Below are 26,593 nucleotides of genomic sequence, written 5' to 3'. Positions count from 1 at the left end.
TGCAAAGGATGCTTATGCGCATTCAGAAATATGACATAGATGTGGTGTATGTGCCAGGCAAAGACATGTTATTAGCAGACACGTTGAGCAGGGCATATCTTCCAGAGTGCTCACCACAGGGCTCCATAGAGGAGGAAATAGAGAGCATTAACATGGTCACTCATGCACCCATCTCACCTGACAGACTAAACAGCATAAGGACTGCTACACGAGACGACAAAGCACTACAGATCCTCATAGATACAATTCACAGAGGTTGGCCGACAGACAAAAGAGACACTGATGGTGACATCAGACCATACTTCTCATTCCAGGATGAACTGAGTAGTCAGGATGGACTTGTGTTTAGAGGTGAACGTGTTGTTGTCCCGACTACCATGAGACAGGAGATCATAACTAGACTACACTCGACACACCTAGGTGTAGAAGGTTGTCTAAGGAGAGCCAGAGAGTGTGTGTACTGGCCAGGCATGAACGAACAAATTAAGACTTATGTGACTAAGTGTGACATCTGCAGGTCAGTTGACTACAGACAGCAGAAAGAGACCTTGGTCCCACATGAGATCCCGACTAGACCATGGGCTAAGGTGGGCTCGGACCTGTTTATGTTTGACAACAAGGACTACCTTATCACAGTGGACTACTATTCAAACTTCTGGGAAATTGACTATCTCCCGGACACTAAGTCCACCACAGTGATTAGAAAGCTGAAGGCTCACTTTGCCAGACAAGGCATCCCGGACATTGTTGTTTCAGATAATGGACCACAGTATACGTCCGGTGAGTTTCTGAGATTTAGTCGACTGTGGGGTTTCCAGCATAAAACATCTTCGCCAGGTTACCCTCAGAGTAACGGGAAGGCAGAATCAGCAGTAAAGACAGCAAAGAGGCTGCTGCTAAAGGCAAAACTGGCAGGGCAAGACCCGTGTCTTGCGATTCTGGACCATCGCAATACACCATCACAAGGCCTGGAGACCAGCCCAGCTCAGAGGCTGCTCAGCAGGAGGACACAGACGCTTTTGCCAACCAGGACGAGCCTGCTAAGGCCAAAAGTCATTCCAGCCCGGCGGGAGTTGGAGAGGAAACAGAAGCGCCAAAAACTGTGCTATGACCGATCAGCACGAGACATGGACTCTTTGAAGCTAGGGGACAGTGTCAGAGTTCAGCCTTTTGACCGCCATTCCACTTGGAGCAGGGGAGTGGTGATTGGGACTGTTGACCCGAGGTCCTATGAGGTTCAGTTGGACTCTGGAAGTGTCCTGAGGAGGAATCGGAGGCACCTGAGACATGCAGGCGTGGTGGATCAGGAAAATGCCATAACAGACACCGGGGCACTGACCAGGTCAGTGACAGCTCCCTCAGACACTCGTGAGCGGCAGATCAAGACTGACGAGGTAACAGGGGGTGTCAGGACAAGGTCAGGCCGCAAAGTGGTTCCACCACTTAGGTACAAAGACTATGTTGCATAATGAGGATTTATTGTTTATTGTTTGAGGGGAAGAGTTGTGTATTCTGTGGATATTGATGTTCACTACAGCTTACAGAAATGTACATGTTTGAATAAGTGGAATGCTTTTGTATTCTTTGAGTGTTTCATATTGTTTTCACCCTCAGTGAGAAGAGGGACAAATCAAAACAAAAGGACTTCTGTTTTTTCCAAAAAAAAAAGAGAAGGGATGTAATAATGTGAATTATTGTTTGCAAGATGTTTTGTTCCACAATAGATTGTGTTGCTGCACGGACGTTTTAGAGTGTCACACAAGTAAGGATGGTTAGGCTGTATGTTGCTATTGTACATGGCAGAGGACCAATCTGAGTCGCATGACTTGTTAATAAAACTGACTACCCCGTTGGGTAGGAAATAGATATTCTGGAGTCTGTCGTGAATGAGACCAGAATATAACAGCCGGGGTTGTGGGCGGGTGGGTGCATGGGGGCCCGGCCCTGGAGCAGGGTGCCGCCGGTGCGTCGGACCACCTGGGGGGCTCTTCAACTGGTGGGGAAGATTGTCACATCTTGCAGGAGCTTTCCTCTCTTCAGGAACTCTCTCTGCAGAAGGGGGAGATACAGGAGAGGTTGAGGAAGATCTCAGCCTGGGCGTTTAATCAGAATCAGAATCAGAATACTTTATTGATCCCTGGGGGAAATTATTTTTTGTTACAGTGCTCCATTTTAAACCAACATTAAGACAAGACAGACAATACGCTAACTAAGAATAGTACAATATATACAGTGGGGCAAAAAAGTATTTAGTCAGCCACCGATTGTGCAAGTTCCCCCACTTAAAATGATGACAGAGGTCAGTAATTTGCACCAGAGGTACACGTCAACTGTGAGAGACAGAATGTGAAAAAAAAGTCCATGAATTCACATGGTAGGATTTGTAAAGAATTTATCCGTAAATCAGGGTGGCAAATAAGTATTTGGTCACCTCAAACATGGAAAATCTCTGGCTCTCACAGACCTGTAACGTCTTCTGTAAGACGCTTTTCTGTCCCCCACTCGTTACCTGTATGAATGGCACCTGTTTGAACCCATCATCTGTATAAAAGACACCTGTCCACAGCCTCAAACAGTCAGACTCCAAACTCCGCCATGGCCAAGACCAAAGAGCTCTCGAAGGACACCAGGAAAAGCATTGTAGACCTGCACCAGACTGGGAAGAGTGAATCTACAATAGGCAAGCAGCTTGGTGTGAAAAAATCAACTGTGGGAGCAATCATCAGAAAATGGAAGACATACAAGACCACTGATAATCTCCCACGATCTGGGGCTCCACGCAAGATCTCATCCCGTGGGGTCAAAATGATCATGAGAACGGTGAGCAAAGATCCCAGAACCACACGGGGGGACCTGGTGAATGACCTGCAGAGAGCTGGGACCAAAGTAACAAAGGTCACCATCAGTAACACACTACAACGGCAGGGAATCAAATCCCGCAGTGCCAGACGTGTTCCGCTGCTGAAGCCAGTGCATGTCCAGGCCCGTCTGAAGTTTGCCAGAGAGCACATGGATGATACAGCAGAGGATTGGGAGAATGTCATGTGGTCAGATGAAACCAAAGTAGAACTTTTTGGTATAAACTCAACTCGTCGTGTTTGGAGGAGGAAGAATACCGAGTTGCATCCCAAGAACACCATACCTACTGTGAAGCATGGGGGTGGAAACATCATGCTATGGGGCTGTTTTTCTGCCAAGGGGACAGGACGACTGATCCGTGTTAAGGACAGAATGAATGGGGCCATGTATCGTGGGATTTTGAGCCAAAACCTCCTTCCATCAGTGAGAACTTTGAAGATGAAACGCGGCTGGGTCTTCCAACATGACAATGATCCAAAACACACCGCCCGGGCAACAAAGGAGTGGCTCCGTAAGAAGCATTTGAAAGTCCTGGAGTGGCCTAGCCAGTCGCCAGACCTCAACCCCATAGAAAATCTGTGGCGGGAGTTGAAAGTGCGTGTTGCTCGGCGACAGCCCCAAAACATCACTGCTCTCGAGAAGATCTGCATGGAGGAATGGGCCAAAATACCAGCTACTGTGTGTGCAAACCTGGTAAAGACCTATAGTAAACGTTTGACCTCTGTTATTGCCAACAAAGGTTATGTTACAAAGTATTGAGTTGTATTTTTGTTATTGACCAAATACTTATTTGCCACCCCGATTTACGAATAAATTCTTTACAAATCCTACCATGTGGATTCATGGATTTTTTTTTCACATTCTGTCTCTCACAGTTGACGTGTACCTCTGGTGCAAATTACTGACCTCTGTCATCATTTTAAGTGGGGGAACTTGCACAATCGGTGGCTGACTAAATACTTTTTTGCCCCACTGTACATATATATACATACATACATACATAAGTCACTTATAAATAAATATTTGGAAAAGAAACATGTGTAGTTGTAGCAGCAAACAGTGTGTTAAGTGGATGCGTTGTACAGGGAGATGGCCACAGGCAGGAATGATTTCCTGTGTCGTTCAGTGGTGCTTTTCGGTAATCTCAGTCTCTCACTGAACGAGCTCCTGTGACTGACCAACATGTCATGGAGTGGGTGGGAGGTGTTATCCAACATTGTCTTTATCTTGGACAGCATCCGCCTCTCCGACACCACCTTGAGGGAGTCCAGCTCCATCCCCACAACATTGCTGGCCTTACGGATCAGTTTATTAAGTCTGTTGGCATCTGCGACTGTCTTATGTAGTCTGGAAGATGAGTGGATGGTGGGGTGGGTGCAGTTTTCTCTGTGGTGGGGTTGGGTGGACTGTCCCGGGCTCTGTGGGGCCGGGAGGCGCTGCTGCACTGGGCCCCGGTCTGGATGGGCCTGGGCCCCCTTTCCCTGGCGGGTCGCGGAGTGTGGGAGTGCCTACTGGGGTCAGCGGGGGAGCTGGCCCCAGGGAGGGGTTACCTGCCCCTCCCTTCCTTCCCTCCCCATCTCCAGCTGCCTCTCTCTTCCCGCTCCACCACAACCACCCACACATGCAGGGCCTTGGAGTAGGGGTATGTCACCAGGGTGCAGAGGAGGCTACCCCCCCTCTGTCCCCTTCTGGCTGCCTCTGCCTCAATTTTATCCCACAACTTAGACATTCACATTATTCACACTCTCATTAAACATACATATAGGATCTTGGGGGTGGGCACAATCACGGAGTCCAAATTACCATCAGGGTGTACACCTCACCCCTGGCGTCGTTGCCCACCTCTCAATTTTAAATACACGTAGACATTGAGGGCTATCAGGAGGGACTATGCGCTTACCTGCTGCTCTCTGGCAGGTAGCTCCAAGCCCTCCTGGGTTTTAATTGCACCTTAGAACACACATGCATCAACACTACAATGAGCGGGTGGAGGGAGGTTTGGAGTCTTCTCCCACCCCCATTCTCTGCGGCCTGCTGGAGCGGGAGGGCTAGGTGGAGTTGGCCGTCCGACTGCGGTCTGGAGTGTGGGGCCTCCCTGCTGCTACGGAGTCGGGGTGGTCTGCCTCTCCCCACCGCAGGGAAAAGGGTAACACCACCTGGGTCTGGGTGCCGTTCCCCCTCCAGGGGCAAGGGTACCTAGACCCGGTTTGTAGAGTACGCTTGGGGAGTGTGATCGTGTGTACAGCGTCTCTTTATGTCTGTCTCCACGTTGGTTGAGTGTGGAGTAAGTGCATATGAGAGCATGAGGGGGGGAATGGATGTTTGTGTCTGTGTGTGCCTGTATGTCTGTGTCTATATGTCAGGTTGGGTGTCAGGCGCCACCTCTCTGGGGACACCTCAGGCCCTCCAAGGTTTGGAGGCCTATCTCCCCCTACCACCACTTCCCCTGCCAGTGGCGGACCCCCTCAGACATCGGTGCGTTGGTGGTTCTTTGTGTCCGGGGATGGGCGTCCAGGTACACACCGGCTCACTCCTTGGCGGCCGCTTATCGGGGCCTGGAGCCTGGGGCTCGCTCGGGCCCCTTCGGCGGTGGGGTGCCCCCGGCCTCTCGGCCTGGGGCTCAGTCACTCAGGCACAGCTGGCGGCCGGCAGAGCTCACGGGCGCGTCACTGCAACTCCCCCTGGCTTCTGCTCCGCGGCTGCTGAGTGAACCCTCATCTGGGACTCTCCTCAGCTCTTACTGGAACAGTGGCGCGGCTGCCCCTCTGTTGGTCTTCCATGGTTTCTTGTGTTCTGGGGGCCTCTGGATGTCTGGAGTTTTGATCTCCTCCATACCTGCTTCACACCCTGGAGGACGGGGCTGTGGCCCCCCCACACTCCCTAGCAGATCGTTACATGGAGAAACCTTTGGAATACAAGCGCGCTGATCCACACAGGTATGCACACGGGTGTTCACTGCTCGTAGACCCAAATTACACCTTTCTTGGCTGCTACTTCGAAGCACATCTGTCCTGCGTGCTGCACAACAACATTGAATATTTAGTATTTACTGCTGTTTACACTTAGCTAGATTAATGCGATGGTGTTGTGTTTAGTATGTTGCTTTGTTTTTTGTTTTTTTGTCTTTTTTTGCTTGTTTTCTATTCTTCTCTCAACAGGTGATCCAGGAGATTTTTATTTTTTTTCTCCCCCCTTTCTCACTGTCCCTCTCCCCTTCTGTTTTTCCTTTCCTTCCTCTTTCTTTCTCCCTTTCCTGTCTCTCACTCATGTCTGTCCCGTCTGTAACATCTGAAAATAAAATATAATAAATAATAAAACCAAAGATCGACCAAATGGACCAATACGGCAATGCCACGATGATCCATTTGGCAAAGTAAATCCATTGGGTATCCTTGTTGGTCTTCAGACAACAATTCTGATGGCTAAAGAACCAAATGGGACAGGCGAAAAAAAAAAAAAAAAAGCACCAAATCTGCCCCTTACTCTGTAAAGCACTTGTTGACTCATATGAAAAGTGTTACATGAGTAAATATTGCTTGATTAAGGAAATCGATGCAATTAATGTAACTGTTGCATCTACTTGATTAGGCAATAAACACTTTATTTAATAAAAAGGTTCCCAGAATTATGAAAGAAAAAAAAATTCTTTCATTGATTTCATGATTAGGGGAGACCGGGGATAGTTGTAACGTGGGTCAGTTGTAACACTTCCAATTTCTCCAATCAGGGCTAAGTTTCAAATGATGTGATTAATCCTGTGCATGCCCAACTCAGTTGTGCTATCACATGTGAAAAATCAGCACATTTTGTCAAACACAAACAATTTAACACGAAAAAAAGTAATTTGTATGCCAAAAAGTAAGTTTTTCTACTTTATTTCAATTTCTAATAGCATTATCTGCTTTGCAGTTAAACTCATCAAACTTAAATTATGTTATTTGTATGTCTATGGAGATATATTCTGTGCAGGTCTTTAGTGCTAATGTTTTAGCCGTTGGCTGTAATGTTAGCTAGTTCATGGCTATAGGAGTCTGGGTCAGTTGTAACAGCAACAGTCTGGGTTAGTTGTAACAATAATGCAGATGTTACAACTTACCGCACTATTACTTTAACTTATATTAAACAAGTTGGGGCAACGACATCAGCAGAGAGAGGTTCACTGGTCGCATTTGTATATGCGGTTAATGCCATTGGCAACACAATTCCTCCACTGTTTGTGTTGTGATATTTTGATACCACGGTTAGCATTTACAGGATATTGTTTTATACAGGAAAACTGTTACTCAATAAGGCCCATCTACTAGTTGTTTTTCTCTTTCTCTGTGACCCAAGAATTAATGTGTAAGACTCACAAGCTGGTACCCCAAGGTCGAAAATACCACAGAGACGAGACCACTTCCTTACTCCCATCCTCCCTTCTTTATCTCTTAGAAAAAGGCTCGTTAAAGGCCAGGTGGTTTGTTTCAGAATTCACTAATGAAAGAACTCTGTATTCTATGTCTAGGAGTGTATTTTGCTGGGATGATCATAAATTGTAGCTGAACTGATAAACTACACACAGGATACTTCTTTGCTCACAAGGCAGGAAGACGTTTCCTTATTTGGTCTGTACCGGTTTGAACTGAGAACTTGCTGACACACGAACCTTTTTTTTCCTCTATATAAGCTGTTATGTACTAAATAAACCTTTGAGTCGATTGGGAAGGCAACCTAAAGCAGTCTCTGTTTTCTTGTTCTCCCAAGCTGCTCCCGAGCTCGTACTAACACGCTGAATGGCATACCTGAGTGTTACTTTAAATAATTAGGAATCTTAGAAGGAAAGGACAGAACTCTGCTTATCGCTCGTGCCTTGGAGGGAAAACCGGGATGGACATTTTTTTCCTTCAGTTTGTGTTCCCACACATACATTATGCAGACCACTGTGTCAGAGATGGACCAGTAGGAAGTACTGGTAGTGGAAATAAATCAGGATGGGTGCAAGAAACAGATTTCCTCATCTTTCTGAAGCACTTTGCAAACCACACCAAGGTAAGCCATGATAAAAAGTAATGGAATTGCGATGCTGGTGAACAACTACATTTTTTCAGCTTCATTGTTATGTTCAAAATTGGTGCAAGAGTTGTAGGTTATAATGCCCACTGAGCCAATGAGGCCAAACGCAAAGAAGACCAACCAAAATTAATGAAATATTCAGTTGCAGAAAATTCCATAATTTGTCTTTTTTGGGGGGTTGGAATCAAAAGTTAGATTTCTGCATTCTGTCACACAAACACACAGCTACATAAATGGCTCTAAGTGCGTTCATGTGTTGAATAAACAAAGATTACATGTTAATGTTTTGTTAGTACCCTTATTTTATTGTGTTACATTTTACCCCAGGATATGTTACAACTAACCCAGACTATGGGGTTAATTGTAACATTTCACTCTTCGTGTTTGAGGCCATACCATGCAATGGGTAATTGTGCTGCAGAGAAAATAGCTGCACTATTTAATAGCAGAGACATGTAAATACTTTGCATTACATTTTGAATCCACTATCTTAAAAGAGCTCCAATTTACAGACAGAAATGTCAAAAATGTTACAACTATCCCCGGTCTCCCCTACTGTGATAAAACATAATATTAATAAATTATTGCATGTTTCATTTCATGTAGGGACCGCAGTCCTCCATGAATGCACCTGAACTACTGTACATTAAGATGGTAAGTCTTTCTCTGTGTGCATGTAGTGTGCACATATTGTGAAATATTCATCATGGCATGTTGCTCCAATCGCAACAGGACTATACCAGCCTACCCACAGGCAGTAGCGGTTGCCCGGGGCGGCATCGTGGTGGGGGGCGGCATCACGGGCATCGGCAAAATAAAAAATAAAAATAAAAAATTGCTCGTACTCATGCTGCCTCGACATCAGCCAGCGCATATTGGGAATGGCATTGTCACCGATCGGTTTTCTATCGCCCATTTGCTGGGAGTAAGGGCGCCCTCCGTTTGCGAGGTGCGCCTGCTGCTTGCGGCACAGGGAGGAGAGGGCGGGGCGGCGAGGGGATTCTCTGGCTGGCTGGAGCAGCATCTAATAACCAGCTCGCAAAATAAAACAAAATAAAGACAAACTAACAAACACGAAAACACCAGACATTATGATACAGACTTGTAATTTGCGCCGATGTTTTTTCGAAATTCTATACGTGAAAAGTGAGCGCGAGAGCCCTCGGTGCGCCTGCTTGCTGCTGAAGTCAAAGTAAAACTTTATTGTCATCTCCGCTACAGTCCAGAATATAGAGAGACGATACGGCGAGGCTCCAGTTACAGCAGTGCAAGTAAACAAACAATATATATAAGAAGAGTAAGAAAATAAATATACACTTTAGGACTCGGGGTAAAGGGATCAATAACAATTGAAAATTTATAATTTACAGTTTGATGATTTAAAGTCTCACACACAACCCGTCAAAAGGGGAGGAGAGCCTTGCTGCTTCCAAATAGAGCACATTTCATTCACAATGATGTAAATCCAAGCCCATTATGTATTCATGATTTGAATCCTGGGTTGTGTAAAATCTCAGAAATGCACCCTAGACAAAGTGAATCTGTGAACTAAGGTAAGTTTATTAGGTTATGTTGTGGCGATCCTCGAATTGGGGGATTTGTATTCATACTGGAGTGCAAAATTAAAACCAATGTAAGATGGACAATTAAAGTTCAAAGCCATCAGGTCCTCAGTTTAGAAAAAATAGAAAAGAAGAGGAGGAGAAACGAGCAAAAGATGCAGGTAAGCAGATGTGTCATTGGACAATGGCAGGTCATCCTGAAACAATCAGAATCAGAATACTTTATTAATCCCTAAGGAAATAATGTGGGTTACAGTTGCTCCAAAAAGAAATGGTAAAAATAGTAACAGTAACAGACTGAACTCCAAACAATACATTATGTTACAGATTTTAATGTTAATTAGTCATTGTCAATTGTTGATTCTTCCTGTTCTCATTGTATGACAAATTATGATGGCTGTTTGGTAGCTGTTTGCATTCTATGCATACTCTCTCTCTTCATATGTGTGTGTGTGGGGGGGGGGGGGGGGGGGGGGGGAGTGTTCGCCCGGGGCACCAAACAGGCTAGGACCGCCTTATTTTTATCATACATTTATTGCTACAGGGATAGATACTCATATTAAAGTGACCAAAGTTTTAAATAATTGGGTCAGCATATGTAAAAGTAATCCATGTGAGCTTAAAGCTCAGGCTTCAAACTGTTCTGAACACTCAGTGCTAAGCTTACATCTTTATGATGTCACACGAAGGGTATCTCCCAGAAAAGCCATACACCTTGGAGAGACCATTTTAAAAGCATTTTGAGATCCTTTTTCTTTTTAAATACAGACACAGGACTGCAGCATTAGGTGAACCTGGAGTTATATTAATAACAGCAGACTGTATATAGCCAACATTTATACAAGCGTATGACTAACATATGTGATGTCCAGTTCATTAGCCGTCCAACCCTGGCATGTGCCATTCAAAGGACTGAAGGCTCATTATAAAGGTCTGCTTATAGTGATTAAGGTGTTCGGTTAAACTGAATGCAGTAACACTAATTAGACTGCATATTAGGCAAATGCACATCTGCTGTGGGCTGAAGGAGCATACTCACCTCTGAGGTTATCAGATGAAGCCTGCTCACATCTCCATGGATATAAGCAAATGTATTTGGTGACAGACACATTCTTTAAGGTTTAGAGGGATCTTGTGATCTCCTCTTTCACGAACACTAAACTGTGTATATGTATATCCTATTGTACCCACATGTTTCTTTTCCAAATATTTATTTATAAGTGACTTATGTATGTATGTATGTATATATATGTATATATTGTACTATTCTTAGTTAGCGTATTGTCTGTCTTGTCTTAATGTTGGTTTAAAATGGAGCACTGTAACAAAAAATAATTTCCCCCAGGGATCAATAAAGTATTCTGATTCTGATGATTGTTGACCTTTGAGTTTGAAAAGGACGCAACATGGAGGCTGCGTAACAAGAATAATGGAATAAAGGACAATGGAGGAAGAAATGAGAGTGTAAATGCACAATTGTGTACTGATTGTTTCCTGAACTCATCCACAGGCACATTACACGTGCACGTGGCTAAGCTTAAAACTATGAAGCCTGCATGAGCCATGCTGTGATTCACCTGCACCCTCACTGCGACTACAGTATCTGTTTGCTTGAAAGTTGCTCCCAAATGGATCTATTTTAGTACCCATCTGAATAAAAGAAAGAGCAAACGAATACATCAATTGTAATGTGACGGTCTTTAATGGCACTAAAACCGCAGGATGAATTATGATCTGCCAGACAATCTTAGCAGACAGATTATGAATGAAAAAGCAAAGTGCTGTGGTTCTAAAAATTCACTAAAGCTTGATTTTAGTGATGTTGCTGCTGAATGTTGGGAATTCTGATTTTTTTTTAAAAAAAGATTCTTTTTTGCTGAGTTTCGGCTTGACGGGCATTTTCAGAAACATGACTTTTTAACCTTTTTGGTAGCAAAATGAAATATTTAAACATGCAAATAAAGTTAATACAAATAAAAAAGAAAAATAAATTAAAAACATTTTCCCACCAGTGCTGGATTTCAACTTTTTGTCTTTTCTCCTTTATTTTCTGACCTCTATTGTTTGGTAAGAGTCCCTGGGGATGGGTGCAGTGAGAATATTTAATGTTGGTACTTTTCCTACAGCATCAGAATAACCTAATGGTAATCATTAGCCCTCTGCTAGCACTACAAATACAAACACAGTATGAATAAAAATACAGAATGAATAAGATTTGGTTTTCAGCATGTCCAGCAGAACAGAACAGTTCACTTATATAAACGCTGTGTTTAAATATTGGTAAATTCAGTACAACAACCGGCATTTCATTTTTGGTTTCATAACACAGGAGTTACAGTTTAATCTCCCACGTGTTCAGCAATTTTCCAAATAAAGGCAATGGAAATGTTTTTGTGACGGAGGCACTTTGTGACACGTGCTGCCTAAACAAGTTTTTCCAACATTTCTTTTTTCAATCAGTGTATAAACTTATACACACGAGCTGGAAGGCAGCCTGGGATATTCAATATTAAAGACAAAGATGGAGTGTATACAAAGCAAGCCCATCAGCTTGTAACAGTCACATTTCACAGGAGGTGCAATTCTTGTAACGCGCTGTCTGAACTTCATTTAAAGACTCCCCCCTTCTCAATATCAGCTACAAAGATTACAAACACAAATCTTAAAACACATTCTTACACACCTTTACACTGGGGGTGGAAAAAAAAACATTAAAAATATATATATATATAACTATTCATGACATCACAGCAGCCTTTGGGATTTACTGCTGTCCTTCATTTTTGACCCTGCAGGCCACTGCGGTGATCAGTGCTGCTCCCTTTCCACTTCCATCCTCCGACTTCAGGAACGTCACCTCACACTGTGGCGCCAAATCCCGCAGTGTTTCTTGCATAATGGCAGAGAAACTTAATAAGCAAAGGAAAGAGAGAGAGAGGAGAAATAAGTGTCAAAAAGCTGCAAGAAACTCTCTTCCTCTACTATGCAAATAAGAGTATTTTTGCAGCTGATGACTACGTTGTCTTAAATGTAATACACCCAGATGGTCTTTTCTTTCAAGTCCTCAAAGGACTAAAAAGATACATTTCTGCAGCTCTTTGTACAAATCATGAATAGTTTATCCAAAAATCTACAATTCAGAAAAAAATATAATAAATTTGTGAATATAAAAGTGTGCAGTGTAGCTCTGTATCCCAACCACTCAGGGCTTAATAGTGCAGGCTTGTCTGATTCTTACGAACTGAATAAAATGCTGTTTTAGGAGATAACTGCTTCTTACTGAGGATGCGTTTTATAAAGCGTGCCATCCACTCCCACGGTGATGGAGAGTTGATTCAAGTTGCGATTCTGCCGTATCTTGTCGACAACAGCGGCTAAACCAGCGCCAGAGAGCTGAGCGGCACGGCGGGCGACCACGCTGCACACCTCCTTCACCAGCACGCTGTCATCGCACGTGGAGCCGGTGAGGCCCAGGTGCTGCAGGATGGAGCGAACCTGACGCATGGCGAGGCGGTCGCTGCGGGTCGGAGAGAAGAAAGTGTTATGCACGCGCAAAGAGAGTCCACTTATTAGACACACAATCATACAGAGCATTTATAATCAGAAAGAAACGCGGAACTTTAAAGCAGACAAAGTCTTACACGTGCAAATTTAAACCCTATAAAGACTCAGAGAGATTCATGGTTGGATTTTAGAAAGATTGCAGACTCCACATGTTGGTGGATGCAGCAAACATGGACCTGCAGCATTGTGACCTACAGAGAAGCACTATTTTTTTGTTTCATCCATTTTTCTATTTCCACATCCTTTCCTCTAAATGAGATTTGCCACATGATGTTTTCTATCTCGCTTCATAAAAAGCCTTATGGATGATGAGCCGCTGCGAGCTCTCACTCCTCTGCAGAGGACATCTGCAGCTATGGGAAAGTGACAGATGGAGCCCTTTCTGACCAAAGACCTTCTTCCTTCTCAGTCCGTTGCAACATGCAGCTAAAAGGATCTTAATCACTTCACAATTATTTCAGTTTGTGAACTTTAGTTGATAAGTATCAACATATTTTAATGTTCTCATTCTAAATGACTTTGTGTAGAATCATTAGAATAAATGTCATTTTACCCATTTAAAATATTGTAATTCCACATCAAATGTGCTGAAAGTAAAGAGCACAATTTATGAACACAAAGTAACAGCCTTTCTCTGAAACATCTCTGATCTCACCCATTTCTTTGTACTTTTGCATTGATCTGCTTCTATCAATCTCTTTAAAATCACCCAGCGCGATTGATGTTTCTTTAGATTAATCTGTAATAACACATCTTGGCTCTTTCATGTGCACTGTAGCAGGGGAGGTAAATCCAGGATGATTCAATCAGAATGCTAAACTCGATAAGACAGAGCCCTCAGGCCCTTAACTGATGCTACTAGCATACAGAACATTTAGAAATCCTGCCATCATCACACAGGTTGCAAAGCCTACTCTCATTCCCAGAGTTTCAAATACGGTCAAAGGTCTGCTTGTCATTGGTCTGTCACGTCCTCCTTATCACATGCAAACGACACCTTGGTATTATTTGTTCACACTGGATGAGCTGAACTTCTTAGCATGCAGTGTTAATGATGCATACAGTAGATGGACTGGTTCTTAGTAGAGCAGGGCGATATGACCAAAAGTATTTATCACGATATACATTTGAAAATTTGCAATAACGATATAACTGATGATATAATTGACACTAGACAAAACACTTTACAACTCCACAACTTTATTAGTGCAAAAAACCCCATCAATGTATTTTCACTTAAACAAGCAGCTGTTTTTTATGTGCATTAAAGTTATATAAAAATTTAACAGTGCAAATTTCTTGCTGACAGTTTAACCAAAAGGCATTTCCAGTGGAAACTGGCCGACATATCCTCAGCATAACCATGTATAATAGCCACAAAACTTAAAAAGAGGTTATACACACACAATACGGTAACATTATGTTGAAGCACAGTACGTATCACTCCGCGAGGCTCCTGCCTACGATAGTCGTAATGATCCGACAATCCATCAAGCGGTGCGGCTTCGTAGCTTAGCAAAGTCACACTAAAACATTTGACAGATTTTCGAGCGCCGTGTACATAAAATCGTTTCGAGGTCAGTAAACACAACTAGAATTCATACATAAGGCACACGGGATTATAAGGCGCACTGTCGATTTTCAGAAAAATCGAAGGATTGATTTTAAGTGTGCCGTATTTTCCACAAACACGGTAATAACGACGGCCCGCTAGCATGCGCTACCAAAAATAGTGCTTTGTTGTGTATCTGACGGACGAAAGCTAAACCAGTTCCACACCACTGAAGTTGCAGCATTTTTACAAACCAATTCTGGTTCATCCGTTTCATTCAACGGTCCGCTTTTGCCTTCTCATTCTCTGCTATGCTTTTTCCGCCATGTGCGTATGAAAACAAAGGCACTGCGCATGCTCATTTTACCCATATTCTATCGCGAGATTTCATTTTCTTATCGTTGCCCAACATTACCGTGAACGGTATGATATGGCCCAGCCCTAGTTCTTAGGCAGCACTTTTCTGCTCTACTACTCAAGTAGAGTTCTTTGAGTGATACTTGAGCACTCAGCTTTATCCAACATGTTTCATTCACTTTTTCTTTCTTCTAAGTAGAACATCCAAACTCTGATGAATGCACTGGGAGCAACTCCGGGCTCTGGAGCGACTAGGGATCGAACCCCCAAGCCTCTCCGTCCTAAGCCTGATCCTTCCTGATCCTGAGCCACAGCTGCCGCATTCAGGAATATTAAACCCAAGCTAGGATTTTCTGTGAAAACACAAAGCTCCCTAACAAAAAACAAACTGCAGTTTTCCAACTGACAAACGTTCGACCCACTGCCTCCCCTCAAACCTCCAAATATCGGCTTAACTGTTTTTGCTCTGTTTCTTTTCTGTCTTACCTTCTGCACTCGGCTTGACCAGGACACTGGCAGTGCATCTCTATGATACCAGCAGGATCTTACACAATGGCAGCATTTAACACCCTGGGATAACAAGTGGCTTTACTATAGTCTGAGCAGCACATGTATTGGAGAAGCATCGCAGCAGAACAGACTGTGGTGTAAAGTCGAGCTTCCTTTTTGGGCTGCTAACTATCATTGAAAAGGAAAAATGGTTAACTCTGTTAACTTTGTATTATATTTCACTAACATACTTAAATAAATATAAAAATATAAAAGGATAACTGGAAAGTATAAAGGATGGCAACATATTCAGACACTGTGATTTTATGTTATCACATCTAAATAGTCTGTGTTGGTTTCAAAGAACAAAAATGAGTCAGTGATACAAAAAGTATTGACATGCTGCTCATCATTTTATACATAATCATTACACACCTCAGGCTTTAGTATAACAAATGCCAAACATGTGACCAAGATGGTGTGAGCTCAACAGACATGTTGAGACTAGAGCAGTTTGTAATACTCACCTTTCAATCTGCGACAGGAACTTTGTCTCAAAGATGCCTCGCGTCTTCAGTCGTTCTGACACTTTGCCCCTGAACAGCAGGCCCTTAGCGGTAAAATCCAGTAACACGTTCCGCACGATCTCCCCCAGGTACATCCCACTGATCATCTTTTCATACCTTCGAGAGAACACACAAACTTCAAACTTTCCAGATCCATGCACACAGACAACACAGTAGCCACAGTATTTACATTATCACCATTTACAATTTCAGTCCCAAATGTTACTAAAAAGCAATTTAGTGAGCAAGCACCAATTTACTTTGAGAAAGAGGAGACAGAAACATTAATTAAGAGAAGTCAGATAAGTTATTTGTTCCATTAACAAAAACAAATGTCATTACTAAAGCAGATTTTAATGGAATAGTTACCAGAATGTGTAACAGGGACTGAAATGAATTCTGTCTAATGTTATATGCTCGGCATGTACAGGACACACACTGCATGAACTCCCTGACGTGACACTGAGACTTCTTTTTACAGATATTCCAAAAGGCTTCTTTAAAAGAAGAAAAAATAACTTAATAAAGCACTTCTTCTTTTGAAATAATCAATGTATAGTATGCCTGTATAGGTATAGCTCTGCTGTCTTACTCACAGCTACATCTTAATGTTCTCTCATGAATAAGTCAAGAGGAAACCAATGATGTTGCCCGACTTGTCTTTAAAACAACAATGTGTCTTTCATTTCATTTCATCTCCCGGTCAAAGGTGTGACCTCCCTCTTCGGTGGCTTGGTATTTTGTATTTTCTCAGAACAAAGACCACAAAGTGCTTTAAGCCAACAAATTAAATGTTTTGTCTGGATGTGTTCAGATAAACAGAATAAACAAGAGAAAAATGTGATGTGGTGGCAGGCCTGAGCTCCTGTGGACTTGAATACAGAATATATAGATTTCAGGAAAAAAGGCTGAACTTGGATGGTTCTGGGACAGCTTTGAACCCTTTATCTCATTCTCACAGGCAGATGCTCTCAAAGTCAATCAGATTGGATTGACAACTCTCCACAGAGGTCTGGGCTTTTCCTGGAACACTCAAATACAGTCAAGACTCATTTTCAAACATATTCAGACTCACTTGCTCTGGGCTTTTTGAATCTGCCTGTATATATTCTAATTCCACTACAAGCTAAACTAAAGTGCAGCTTTTGCTTTATTGTTGAAATAAAGAAACAACCAATCAACACCATGACTGCTCAGATCTCCAAAGAACTGCAGTAAAGTGACCATAATCACACAAACTCATTTTCACAGATAGTACTGAAACTGAAAAGCAAAGGGAAAACTTTGCTTTTCAGTTTTTTCCATCTTAAGATACATGCAAGTGTGTATGTGTGACTAGTTACTCTGGTAAAATGTCCACCTATCATCTTATATCTATATTAATTAAATAATATATAATGTTATATTGCTTAAATAGTTGCATGCTGATGAGTTTGCATGTGTAGCACATGCACAACATAGAAAACAAAAATACTTTTGCAGTTTTGTGTTGTTTTGTATGCTCTGGGTATTCAGTTCATTGGTATTGTTTTTTGTTATTGTTAGTTTGTTCTTGATGGAGTCTGCTGTTTTTGTTTTGGTAATTAGAAACTGTTAAAAACATGTTGCTAACAAACTGTATTTAACCACCAAGTTAAACTATCCAACGATTGCACATTTACAGAGATGCTCATCAAATGACCCCAGATTACTTTAGCTCTTCTTCTGTTTGATGTGTTTTTAACATTTGATCTGATGAAGCTGATGAATTTATTTTTCCTTAATCTAATTCTATTTATAAGAACAAAATGAAACCTGAACCCCAAGTGGAAATCACTCTGCATCGTTTTAGTTTAAGAGTGTCTCTGTAACAGATGTTCCTGCAGACACAATTCTGCTGTTTTGTAGTCCATCCAGTAGTTTGATAAACAATCATACAAGAACTGTGCTTTTAAAAAAAGATAAAACACGTATCTTATCCAGACAGCTGTATAAACAGCTCTTTGGGTGAATAAAATAGCTGGCAGCTATGCTGAGTCTCTATCATTCAGCCAAAGGTACTGAGTGATCGACTGTGTGCAAAGAGCCAAGAGACAAATGTGATCAGACTTAATTCTCAGCATTTAGACTTATAATCCACGGCCCCCTCACATCTGCAGGGAGAGCAGGACAGGCTACATTCTTCAGTAGTCTTTCTACAGCATCGAACTGCATTTTTCAGTTCTTTTAATGTTCTTAGATATATTTGATCACATAGAAATATTTTACATTTTATCATTGGAATAGGTGACACTCATAGGGATCATTCTGTGGGGGAAAACAAGAGTTATAAGATTGGTGAAATGCCCCTTTTGGATTGGTAAGATGCTGCCAGCACCACCACTTTAATGTGAACACACAGGGTAGCCCCCTGGGTTAACTTAGCGAGTTGATAACCTGCTTTATGCAATCACTTATCCTGATCACTGATGCTAGGATAAGTGAATCCAGATAACAGGAAGGTAATTTGGGTGCACTGAAGGTCATAGTACAGGGCGCTGAGGTCTAAGCCTACAAATATAATAACAGTCACCAACATAGTTGTTTAAAGAATATACATTTGTTATTCAGATTAACTCTTGCTTTTGACTTGTTGGATTTTAAATGATGTGTACTTTCAAAAGGGCCTGATGTGAAGTTTAAGAATTTGGTGAATAATGGCCTGTTTGTTATGAAGTGCAGAATGCTGCAGCGGCAATGTTTTTTTGTAGGCCAACTTGAAAGTTAGCATCACTCTGGCTCACTAGACAAAAAGCCACTGCCAGTTTGTTGGTAAACATTTGGACTATACAGAAATTAAGCTTTGTGAGAATTAAAGATTCATAAATTGTTCAGCAAGATAATCATCACAAACCAACATCAACCATAACACCTAACCATAAACCTTATCTTAGGCATTAAAGAAAAAAAAAAAATACTGACGTCGATGCAGAGAAACTCATGTCTGGGTATCAGGACAGAGTGTTGCAGTGTCACATTACAGAGGGAAAGAAACGTGAAATTTTAAGAAATAAAATAGTGCAAATTGAGTTTAAAGCACAACAGGGTTAAATTTATTCTCAACATGTTTGTCTGTAGTCTAAAAATGCTGAGTAAGACAAACTTGTTCCTCCTTTTGTAACAAATGTTTCCGATTATTCCTTCATAGTTTTTGTTTACAGAATTTGGATTGAGTATTTGACAATGGTAAGATTATCTGACTTGTGACCATAAATATCTTAAAGGTCTAGTTTATACGGAGCACTTCTGGAGCCTGATATTTCTAAAAGATTAATGTCAGTAATTTATAAAAAAATAAATAAATAAATCTGTGATTCCAGTTTTCGACACTGAAACTTTGTCATTGTGGGAAATGTCAGAACTGACGGCTGGAATTGCTTTACTGCCACAGAGAGCTCTTGATGTGTGACACTATGAGTTATCTATTCAAACAACTGTCACAGTGGTGACTTGCAGTGTAGTGCACTCTCCATGTGTCTTTTAATTGGCAGCATTATTATTTCATGATAGACTCCCTGACTCTTCTGTGTTTCTTGAGCCAGTGTGTCTTTCTCTCAGTCAGTCCTTGTCTTGTTTTTCCCTTATGTGTTCATAATGGTAACTACATGTGATGCTGTTTGTTGTGAATCTTGGCTCTGAGAATCCACGCTGTGGATTTTTCATTTATTACCGATCCAGTACCTCTGTTTCCCAGGGTAGTTAGAGCAGGCATCGACGAGGCGATCGAACTCTGTGCAAAACTCCTCTAGTTCCCCATTTTCACCAAATGCTCCCCACTCGACATTGACACACATGCGGCCATTGTCGTCCTCCACCAGTTCGATGTTATGCATTTCCTCCATGTAGCAGGCATTGGTCCCTGTGCCTGAAATTAATCAGACAAAATACGAGGACTTTCATAGAACAGCTTGACTACAAAGATGATGAATAAATAGAAATATACCAGACAATGTTTGCAAACAATAAATAAACTTTGCAAGACTTCAAAGAAGGAGGGAGGTGGCCAAACTTACCGACGATGAGTCCCACCTCACATTTGGGGTCCTCGTATCCGCAAGTCATCATGGTTCCCACTGTGTCATTAACTACTGCCACAAAGTTCAAATCAAATTCCTGGAAGCAAAGTAAACAAACGTATTCATATCTATGAACTGGAACTGAGCATCCATTCATCCATTCGCTTCCGCTTATCCTTTTCAGGGTCGCGGGGGGCGCTGGAGCCTATCCCAGCTGTCATAGGGCGAGAGGCAGGGTACACCCTGGACAGGTCGCCAGTCTGTCGCAGGGCCAACACACAGGGACAGACAACCATTTGCACTCACATTCATTCGCACATTCACACCTAGTGACAATTTGGATTATCCAATTAACCTATCCCCACAAGCTGCATGTCTTTGGACGGTGGGAGGAAGCCAGAGTACCCGGAGGGAACCCACGCAAACACGGGGAGAACATGCAAACACAGAAAGACCTGATGGTGGAATTGAACCCAGGACCTTCTTGCTGTGCGGCAACAGTGCTAACCACCGTGCCACCGTGCCGCCTGAGCATAAGCATAAATATTAATATTATCCATAGCACTAGAAAGACATTATTCGCTTATCTACACTCTTCACTCAACTGCAGTTCTAATGGTTGCGGGTCTGAGAATCCTCATATTGCTTTAGTGCATCATCTAACGCTGTGAGCACCGGAAAACAGAAGATATAAATCATAGTTTGGTAAATTGTCAGATTATATAATAAGATTCTGTACTTTTATAACAAGCACTACTTACATTACTTTATCTTACATTTCAGCCACAAACACACACACACACACACACACACACACACACACACACACACACACACACACACACACGTAAATATATATAAATATCTACATATAGACACATGTATATATCTCTCTGTGTGTGTACATATACACTCAGCCATTTCAGAAAATAACTCAAACACAAATTCAAAGAATCACACAAGACCATTTTAATCTATTTGTTAAATCTCATGCAATTAAACTGATGTACTTGTTATTCAATCAGAAATGAAAGTCGTAACTAAAAGCATTGGAGAGAAAATTCAGACATTCACTTGCAAGTGTAGGTGGATCTCTTAGAGTGCTGCTCTCCTGGGTCTTACATGTGACTGTATAACATCATGGTACAGTCTAGCCACTTTGGCTCTTTTTATTACATGAATCAAGGGTTAATATTCAAGGCCACAATTCTGTAATATTGTTGGGTCTTTGCTTTACATATAAAACACCTTGAGGCAACTTATGCTGTGCTTTGGCAGATGAAAAAAAGTGAAGTGACTTTAAAATTGTATTTAAGACTGTGATTGATGTACTGACCCCTCTGCTGCGGACAGCTTCTTTAAGCAACGCGACAACATCTTTCCCCTCACAGCCGCTGGCTTTAAACCCCTTCGTCCACTTCAGGAGTATGCCCTAGACAAATTACAGAGTCACGATCAGAATCCTTTGTATTTAGCCACGTTTGTGCACACAAACATTTGACTTTGGTTCACGTTACTCTTTGCATGCAAAGAAAATAAACATTTTTTTGTAGTCAGGGTGTCATTAGAGCTGAAAATTTAAGCACACACAGAAAGAAAAAAAAACAACAACAACTCAGGTCTCAATTAGAAAAACAAAACACAAACAAAAACAAGAAGCAGTCAAGGAAGACAAACCTCCATTGTCTCCATTTGGAAATGTTAGCTCTTTATACAGTAAAGTTACAGCGGGATACAAATAATATCAGGCTGATCCTGCCACACTTTGTGTCCCCTGTCTAAATCACGGACAAACAGTATCCCACAGTTGTTTATGTTTTTGAACCTATTTTGCACAGAGAGGCATTTTTGAAAAATGTATTGATAACAATGTTGAATATTATTACACAGGAAAAAAACAACTAAAATAATCACACCGTGACGCCTCTGCCTTTCTAAATAGAGGGACAGTAACTGCGTGTGTGTAAGCGTGTAAAACCTGAAGATAGAGACAAAATACTGTTAATCTGCTATTCTGCAATTCATCTCCTGTAAACAATAACGTGGCGCACAGCGTGACGTGAAAAAAGGCACATACCTTTGACGTTGCCTGACCAACTCTGTATTCCTCGTCCACACGTAAACGCAAAAAAGGAGTTTTAAAAAAAAATCACAGTTTTCAGTGATTCGAAACGCCGTTTACGTGTGGACGAAACAGCTGCGTTTTCAAAAATACCCGTGTAGGTGTGGACGTAGCGTTAAAGAATTAGTAGTTTATTTTCTTACAACCTGTAATTTATTGCAGATTACTTGCATTTGCTTAATTGTTCACTAAATGTTTGAGGTGTGAAATAAACAGCAATGGAGCAAAATATGGGTGTGTGTGGTTGGAGGATGTGTTTGCGCGTGTGCGTGCACGTGCGAGAAGGAGGCATGGGGCGCGAACATTTTTCTTGTAAAAAAAAAAGGGGGGCCTGGCAAAAAAAGTTTGGGAACCACTGGCTTAACACATGTGGCAGGTTGTTGTCATCAATTGTCGCTCCTTGTTTTCAAGTTCAACAACCGAGCCCACTTATACAATCACATTCACAGATCACCAAAATATCTTTCTTTATGCAACTCTGTCTGCATGACACCCTATTCCAGGTATTTTGTTTGGGGCGATGATTCAGAGTTCAAATTTATTCTGCAGGGCTTCTTATTTTCATCATCATCCAAACAACACTCCCTATAGTTCACTGATTGTTCAAACTTCAAGCTGCTGGGAACATTTGATTGTTATTATTTGTTGGGTTTTTGTTTTTTTTTCTGACAATGCAAAAGGCTATGATTGCTATATCCAAGGTACAGCGGCTTGCAAAAGTATTCGGCCCCCTTGAACTTTCCCACATTTTGTCACATTACAGCCACAAACATGAATCAATTTTATTGGAATTCCACGTGAAAGACCAACACAAAGTGGTGCACACGTGAGAAGTGGAACGAAAATCATACATGATTCCAAACATTTTTACAAATAAATAACTGAAAAGTGGGGTGTGTGTAATTATTCTGCCTCCTGAGTCTTTGTAGAACCACCTTTTGCTGCAGTTCCAGCTGCCAGTCTTTTAGGGTTTGTCCGTACCAGCTTTGCACATCTAGAGACTGAAATCTTTGCCCATTCTTCTTTGCAAAACAGCTCCAGCTCAGTCAGATTAGATGGGCAGCATTTGTGAACAGCAGTTTTCAGATCTTGCCACAGATTCTCAATTGGATTTAGATCTGGACTTTGACTGGGCCATTCTAACACATGGATATGTTTTGTTTTAAACCGTTCCATTGTTGCCCTGGCTTTATGTTTAGGGTCGTTGTCCTGCTGGAAGGTGAACCTCCGCCCCAGTCTCAAGTCTTTTGCAGACTCCAAGAGGTTTTCTTCCAGGATTGCCCTGTATTTGGCTCCATCCATCTTCCCATCAACTCTGACCAGCTTCCCTGTCCCCGCTGAAGAGAAGCACCCCCAGAGCATGATGCTGCCACCACCATATTTGACAGTGGGGATGGTGTGTTCAGAGTGATGTGCAGTCTTAGTTTTCCCGCCACACATAGCGTTTTGCCAAAAAGTTCCATTTTGGTCTCATCTGACCAGAGCACCTTCTTCCACATGTTTGCTGTGTCCCCCACATGGCTTGTGGCAAACTGCAAACAGGACTTGTGGTTTTTTGTTAACAATGGCTTTCTTCTTGCCACTCTTCCATAAAGGCCAACTTTGTGCAGTGCACGACTAATAGTTGTCCTATGGACAGATTCCCCCACCTGAGCTGTAGATCTGTGCAGCTCATCCAGAGTCACCATGGGCCTCTTGGCTGCATTTCTGATCAGTGCTCTCCTTGTTCGGCCTGTGAGTTTAGGTGGACGGCCTTGTCTTGGTAGGTTTACAGTTGTGCCATACTCCTTCCATTTCTGAATGATCGCTTGAACAGTGCTCCGTGGGATGTTCAAGGCTTGGGAAATCTTTTTGTAGCCTAAGCCTGCTTTAAATTTCTCAATAACTTTATCCCTGACCTGTCTGGTGTGTTCTTTGGACTTCATGGTGTTGTTGCTCCCAATATTCTCTTAGACAACCTCTGAGGCCGTCACAGAGCAGCTGTATTTGTACTGACATTAGATTACACATAGGTGCACTCTATTTAGTCATTAGCGCTCATCAGGCAACGTCTATGGGCAACTGGCTGCACTCAGACCAAAGGGGGCTCAATAATTACGCACACCCCACTTTGCAGTTATTTATTTGTAAAAAATGTTTGGAATCATGTATGATTTTTGTTCCACTTCTCACGTGTGCACCACTTTGTGTTGGTCTTTCACGTGGAATTCCAATAAAATCGATTCATGTTTGTGGCTGTAATGTGACAAAATGTGGGAAAGTTCAAGGGGGCCGAATACTTTTGCAAGCCACTGTAGCTTGTGTACTCCCCACCAGAGTGTCCCAGCAAGTTTAGAAAACAGAGTATAGTTTAGACCAGTTTCTCTACCTGACACACTCCTGTGCTCACATACAGCGTGAAGAAGAAAGTTTTAAGTATAAGAAGATATAAATGAAATAACCTGATCCGTAGCAGGTCTGGCAATTAGATAAATACAACCTCCGAGCAACCACAAAACATGACATCCTGCACCGCATCATTATTTATTTAACAAAAACAAAACCAACTAAGCTAAACCAGAGTACAGTGCAAGTAGCAACCAGGTGCTGTTAATCAAATGCACTTGATGAACTGATCCATCAGCAAGTGTGAGCACCTCTATAAAAGCAGTTTGGGCACTTTGCTGATCTGGGGCATTTGGGCGTCCTATCTACAAAAAGGACTACATCTCAGTCTCATCAAGCCTAAATTATCAAAGTTTTATGACAGAGTAATTAGAAAAAAAAAAACAGAATTAAATGTAAGGCCATTTGTCTGACAGCTAAAACTTGACAAAAACTGGTTCATGCAACAAAACGCTGGTTTTAAGACAGCCAGCAAATCTACAACTGAATGGCTGTAAAAGAAAATAATTAAGGTGTTGCAATGGCCCAGTCAAAGCCCAGATGCTGCAGTGGGACCTCACGAGAACTACAAATGAAGCAACTACCTGCAAAGCTCAATGAACTGAAGCAATGCTGTAAAGAGGGGTGGGCAAAACAATGATGATGTGGAAATTGATACAAGTGATTCAGAAAATGATTACATCAAGTTACAAACTACTGAATCATGAAGTTTACTTCAGTCTAAACTGAAACTGACGTAGACCAAGGGTGGGTCTTTGCTGGGGTAAAAAGTATAAACGTTTTTGGTGAAAGGCACCAAGAGAAAGATGTAACCAGTCTGAACTCATATAGTTTATAGGTCATTTTACACAAACACAGAAAATTACCTCATCAAGTTTGGTTTGATCGCAGGGGAAGGAGAACGTAAAACCCAAAGGTAAAGATGCTCCTTTCATGCCCATGTATTCCAAAAAGTCAGCTATGCAGTCCACAATATGGTTGAACAGCTAGAAAAAAAACCAAACAAAAAAACAAAATTAAAAGGAATATTATAAGGTATAAGTACAAATAAGTACAAAGCATCACTTTTGCAAACATCCACAGTACTGTGCTTTGACATGGCAAGTTTTTAACCAACATTTGGCCTTAATTTAGCTCTTAATCACAAGTAGCTTCCTGTTAGTCAGTTTCAGTTGAAGCACTACCTCTTCCCCTGTGCCTTGCATGATTTCCTGTGGGATACTGTAGATCTTCTGTTGCATATCCACACTGCGTTTTGTTCCACTTCTCACTCGCACCAGAAGCACTCGAAAGCTGGAGCCTCCAAGGTCCAAAGCCAAGAAATCGCCATGTTCTGTCCAGGTATAAAAGACATTAACTCATTATATTTAAAAAAAAAAAAAAAGAAAAAAGAAACCTTGTGTCAAAAGCAAGCCAGAGCTTGGGGGAGGTGGGGTTAAACCTACCTGATCCGTCGGGAGTGGATCGGACATAAGTGGGAAGCATCTTGATGCTGGCCTGCTTGTGGGTTTGCTTTGACAGACCTCGGGTCATCTCCTCGCTGAATCGCCTCTTTACCTCCAGCAGCTGTTCGCGACTCAAGCGCAGCGTGTCGAGGATGTGCTGCCGGTCAGCATTTTGGTTGGCAAGTCGGAAGGCCACCGCAGTCACCATAGCTGCACCCTTCCCACTACCATCCTGTGACTGCAAAAAACGCACATCGCAGTCGGGTACAAGTCGACGAACCATTTTGTTGAGCCTCCTGGAAAACCTAGAAAAGACACACATTTGGTTAAGTCCCCATGGTTTCTGTCTTCTGTTGTTCCTTTTTCGCTTGTACACATGATACCCAAACAACTTGCTCTGTTGTGTTTTGATCTTCTTTTTTTTTTTTTTTTTACATTGAAGCTGCTCTACACCAGACAATAATCAGGAACATCATCTATGGGCATTTCCTTCTTCAGAGATTAACATTGTGTAGCCACTTCTTATACCTGAGTATATCATGCTTATGATTTTTGCCAAGGAACACACACACACACACAGAATCATTTTTTTCATACACACTGTGC

The 26,593-nt window shown here is 42.1% G+C and overlaps 1 protein-coding gene across 2 annotated transcripts in view; it reads right to left on the bottom strand.

Annotated features, from left to right (window-relative positions):
- Nucleotides 1–11,473: 11,473 nt before the first annotated feature.
- Nucleotides 11,474–26,593, bottom strand: part of hk2 (hexokinase 2) — a 44,436-nt gene continuing 29,316 nt past the window's right edge. For both annotated transcript variants that reach the window (XM_026186935.1, XM_026186934.1), the window contains 9 exons: nucleotides 25,988–26,292; nucleotides 25,727–25,875; nucleotides 25,409–25,528; nucleotides 21,372–21,467; nucleotides 20,033–20,132; nucleotides 19,701–19,884; nucleotides 15,963–16,118; nucleotides 12,754–12,990; nucleotides 11,474–12,382 (listed from right to left, as the gene is read on the bottom strand). In XM_026186935.1, the coding sequence (XP_026042720.1) occupies nucleotides 12,238–12,382; nucleotides 12,754–12,990; nucleotides 15,963–16,118; nucleotides 19,701–19,884; nucleotides 20,033–20,132; nucleotides 21,372–21,467; nucleotides 25,409–25,528; nucleotides 25,727–25,875; nucleotides 25,988–26,292 (1,492 nt within the window). In that variant the 3' untranslated portion in view covers nucleotides 11,474–12,237. The remainder of the gene's footprint in view (nucleotides 12,383–12,753; nucleotides 12,991–15,962; nucleotides 16,119–19,700; nucleotides 19,885–20,032; nucleotides 20,133–21,371; nucleotides 21,468–25,408; nucleotides 25,529–25,726; nucleotides 25,876–25,987; nucleotides 26,293–26,593) is intronic.

This window comes from Astatotilapia calliptera, chromosome 12 (assembly GCF_900246225.1).
Source record: "Astatotilapia calliptera chromosome 12, fAstCal1.2, whole genome shotgun sequence".
NCBI classification, from domain to species: Eukaryota; Metazoa; Chordata; class Actinopteri; order Cichliformes; family Cichlidae; genus Astatotilapia; species Astatotilapia calliptera.
Note: the sequence above shows the minus strand (reverse complement) of the source record. Positions and strands in the feature narration are given on the sequence as shown.